The sequence below is a fragment of the Onychostoma macrolepis genome, chromosome 13 (assembly GCF_012432095.1).
Source record: "Onychostoma macrolepis isolate SWU-2019 chromosome 13, ASM1243209v1, whole genome shotgun sequence".
NCBI classification, from domain to species: Eukaryota; Metazoa; Chordata; class Actinopteri; order Cypriniformes; family Cyprinidae; genus Onychostoma; species Onychostoma macrolepis.
The window spans coordinates 10,799,469-10,803,737 of NC_081167.1; the positions used below are offsets into that span (position 1 = coordinate 10,799,469).

Sequence of the window (4,269 nt, forward strand, 5' to 3'; positions counted from 1 at the left end):
ACTCTCATACCTAAAATACGTATTTTACAGTCACTATTATGTGTAATAAACATTTTCAACTTTAAAATCACTAGTAGAAACTAGTAGTTTAAAATCATAATCTAAATTTCACATAATTTCCCTTCATCACAAAACTCTAATCTATCAGTTTTGTTATTGGTAAAATGTAAAATATTTTAAAACACTTATTTCAGTCGATTACAATCTATGCAATATGTAGACCTCTTTAAACCTCGGGAAAAATCAACTCCCTACAACTGTATCTCGGGATAACCGCGAACTTGGCAACCCTGAGCTCCAGCTCTCCTCAGACATGCCCATACATGCGCAGACGCCTTAGCCAACTACTACTTCCGGTACAGTCACCGACCTACAGACAGAAGAGCCAAGGGCTGGACAGGCGCGCCACGACGAGCACGTGTGAAGAACATTTTAACCACATATATTCATATTTAAAGAAGATTTTATATACATTTTCACAGAAACATTTGCTAATATATAATGTGTTTGACACAGTGATGTCCTGCTTCCATCGGGATTGAGTGTTTTCTTCGATACATCTGATCTGATGCAACATGGCAATATCACATGTTAATAGATATCTCATAAGGACAATCACGAGATGTCTCCGGGACAGCAGTCGGCAACCAAATGTGATGACAGTAAGGCCATTAGGACACTTTTCTAACTCATCTTCAGGTGAAGAGGAACGTGAAGCACGAGCTGTAGTTTCACGCCGGACTTCAGGAGGCGGCGGTCGCAGCGCTCGCCTGGCAGCCGCGTTTGGACTGGGACTCGGAGGAGCAGCATTGTATTCATTAAGAGACGAGGACAATAAAGATGCCTTACAGAGGACAGTCGCGGTCAGGAATTTGCTAATTGACAGCTTACTACCGACTGTCCAATGTGCCTCTCCGTTTAAACCTGACAGCCCGCGGTACAAGTATAATTTCATCGCGGATGTGGTTGAGAAGTCCGCACCTGCTGTAGTCTACATCGAGATCATTGGGCGGTGAGTGTTAAAAATACAATGAAACCGTTCTAGTCCTGCTGAAAACACCTCTGAAACGAGTCTCTGAGCTGGTTTAAATGAGTCTCACGTTCTGGTCAAGCTGCTGACAGACCCTTCTTATAAACTAGCCACCATGACTAGACTTGGAGGCCAGCAAACCAGTTTAGGCTTGTTTAAGTTGTTTTTCTCAACAGGGACTTTTCATTCTTTGTAAACTGGTTGTATCTGACATATAGGTATTTAGTTTCAGTTCTGCTGGGTATTGTGACACATACATATGCTGTGTTTTCCAGACACCCCTTTTCTGGCCGTGAGGTGCCCATCTCGAATGGCTCTGGCTTCATCATAAGTAGTGATGGCTTGATAGTGACCAATGCACATGTGGTCGCCAACAAGCGTTGTGTCCATGTTAAACTGACCAATGGAGAGACTTACAATGCCACGGTCCAGGACATCGACCAGGTTTCAGATATCGCTACCATCAAAATCAATGCTAAGGTACCAGTGGTGCTTTAATGTACTACTGTGTAGAAGTTTGTGGATGATATTTAGAATTTTAAAGACAAGCAAGGATTAAATTGATCACATGCGGCATTAAAGACACTTAGAATGTTACAAAAGATTTCTGTCTCAAATAAATGTTCTTTTGAACTTTCTATTCCTCAAATAATCCTGAAAAAAAGTGTCATGGTTTACACAAAAAGTTTCCAACATGAATAATAAAAATAAATGTTTCTTGAGCACCAAATCAGTATATTAAATGATTTTTGAAGGATCATGTGACACTGAAGACTGGAGTAGACAGGAATAAGTAACATTTATTGAAATAGAAAACAATTATTTTAAATTCTAATATTTCACAATATTTAGATTTTTACTGTATTGTGCACATAAGAGGCTCTAAACTTTATAGTTAAAAGTTAACTTAACTTTTAAAAACACATCTGTTCCATCTTTATTTGACCCTCTAACTCTAGCACTCTCTATTCTAATTCTATTCTTTAAAAACAAAAAAAAGCATGCCCCTTTTATACTTCATTTAATAACTGCTTGTTTTCTTAAAAACTAACACTAGCTTCTCTATTCTTTTTGTATTCTGTCTTTTTGTTTTCTTTTTATTATACAAATAACAAAGCAAAAAAAAAAAAGCCCTCTATCACTAGCTTGCTCTATTCTTTTTCTATTCTATCTGTTTTCTTTTTATTCATTATGTAATTAAAAAACAAAAGACCTTGCTACATGTACTACGTTAGGCTAACTTGTCTCAGCACTTTTATATCATTGCTCTTTTGTTGATTTTGATTGCTTCCATTGTCCTCATTTGTAAGTCCCTTTGGATAAACGCGTCTGCTAAATGACTAAATGTAAATGTATATGGTAATATGTGTGTACGTATAATATGTACTCATACAAATGTTTTATGTCTCATTCTGTTCTTTTCCCTCTTGGTCTCATCCCAGCATCCCCTCCCAACGCTGTGTCTCGGCCAGTCGTCAGATGTGCGTCAGGGTGAGTTTGTGGTTGCCATGGGAAGCCCCTTCTCTCTTAAAAACACAATCACATCTGGAATCGTCAGTTCTGCCCAGAGAGGAAGTAGAGAACTGGGCCTGTCCAACTCCAACATTGACTACATCCAGACTGATGCTACCATAGATGTAAGAGCACAGGAAACGACATTAGAGAATTTGGGTGTAATTGCATGTTCATTTCATTTATCAAATAATTCATATCACATTTCTATTTTACAGTTTGGAAATTCAGGAGGTCCCCTTATAAACCTGGTGAGTCACTGACTGACATTTACACAACATACTCCTAGTACATTTTGGTTTTAGAAACGAGGAAGTTGAGGTGTTTAATTTTGCAGATCAGATTTAATTTATAGGTCATTTGACTAATAACAGAAGAACATGTTTGTCTACCTGATCAATCTATCTAAGAACCTACTGATTGGTCACGTGATGCAATGTATGTGATATGAACTAACATGTGATGTTTGTAACTTTCAGGATGGAGAGGTCATCGGCATTAATACCATGAAAGTGACTGCAGGGATTTCCTTCGCCATTCCCTCAGACAGAGTCCGCATCTTCCTTGAGCGAGCGGCAGACAAACAGAGTAAGAATGACCCTTGACCTTTTCATTCTTGTTTATTTGTTTCGAGGTCACTGATTGATGTGCATCTGCTGTTTTCAGAGTCCTGGTTTGGAGATCCAGGATCAAAACGGCGTTACATTGGAGTGACGATGCTGACTTTGTCCCCCAGGTGCCTATTTGTGTTTTGATATCAGATGCTAAATGTGCGTGAGGTGGTCACTGTGTATTTTTTTTTCACTTTAAATGTTGTTTTTGCCCTCTCAGTATAATCGAAGAGCTGAAGATGCGTGATATGTCCTTCCCTGATGTTTCTTGTGGAGTTCTCATGGTCCGTGTTATTATAGGATCTCCAGCCAATAGGTAAGCAGCAGCAGCACACTGCTGTGATCTGTTGATAGAGGCCTTCTATTGTCGATGTAATTTCCTGTTTTCTGTTTCACAGAGCTGGATTGAAACCAGGGGATGTTATTGTTGAGATAAACGGGTCAAAAGTGAACTCGTCAGAAGAGGTCTATAATTATGTAAAAACATGCGACAGCTTAAACGTGGTGGTCCGGCGGGGGGCCAACCTCATAAAGCTGCATATGACCCCTGAAAACACGGAGTGACGTTACATGAAGCTTAAGCATATAAATAAGAGAGTAATAAATGGTTCAGCTGAGAGAGAAATGAGAAGCGAAAGATGATTTGAGTAATTATTCAAATCACTGATGTTCACATGCTGGACGCTTGTGTAGTCAAAATGTTATAATTGTGCAGTTTGTAAGTGTATGAATTAGTGTGGATGATTCTGAGCATTACACTGGATAAATATCAGTGTGTCCTCTCAAACTACACTGTATCAGTATTGTTTTTGAAGGAATACTTCTAAATGCTTGTGTGAAACACGGTTTATCATGAGATGAATGAACATATGGCTGCCATAATAAAAATGGGTGCTTTTATTCCAACATTGCAGGTTTTTTGTATTCAATGTATTTTAATACATTTTATAAACCGCTGTGACTTCACAATAAAACCTCTTCAACATGGAATGTCAACATTTTTGGATGATTATATATTCACAGTGCTTTCAGAAAATGTGACCAAGTACACTTTCATCTCAAAAATTAGTGTCATTGTGTTAAGCTTTCCACAAACTAGCCTTTGGCTTCCATAGT

The 4,269-nt window shown here is 38.6% G+C and overlaps 1 protein-coding gene across 2 annotated transcripts; it reads left to right on the forward strand.

Annotated features, from left to right (window-relative positions):
* The first annotated feature begins 332 nt into the window (after positions 1–332).
* Positions 333–4,143, forward strand: LOC131552595 (serine protease HTRA2, mitochondrial-like). Of its 2 annotated transcripts, none has more exons than XM_058796472.1 (8): positions 333–420; positions 517–1,012; positions 1,306–1,510; positions 2,473–2,793; positions 3,022–3,130; positions 3,209–3,278; positions 3,374–3,469; positions 3,552–4,143. In XM_058796472.1, the coding sequence occupies exons 2-8, from the start codon at positions 576–578 to the stop codon at positions 3,715–3,717; spliced, it is 1,404 nt and encodes a 467-aa protein (XP_058652455.1). In that variant the 5' UTR covers positions 333–420; positions 517–575; the 3' UTR covers positions 3,718–4,143. The 2 variants fall into 2 exon arrangements, with proteins under 2 accessions (XP_058652455.1, XP_058652456.1); XM_058796473.1 differs by having other exon boundaries at positions 349–1,012; positions 2,473–2,667; positions 2,761–2,793.
* The last annotated feature ends 126 nt before the right edge of the window (positions 4,144–4,269 follow it).

Bases quoted from the DNA above. Each gene is read 5' to 3' on its own strand.
- LOC131552595 (XM_058796472.1), top strand. From the start codon at position 576: ATGGCAATATCACATGTTAATAGATATCTCATAAGGACAATCACGAGA. The intron at 1,511-2,472 runs GTACCAGTGGTG...GTCTCATCCCAG, and splicing joins CCATCAAAATCAATGCTAAG to CATCCCCTCCCAACGCTGTG. The intron at 3,279-3,373 runs GTGCCTATTTGT...TTGCCCTCTCAG, and splicing joins ATGCTGACTTTGTCCCCCAG to TATAATCGAAGAGCTGAAGA.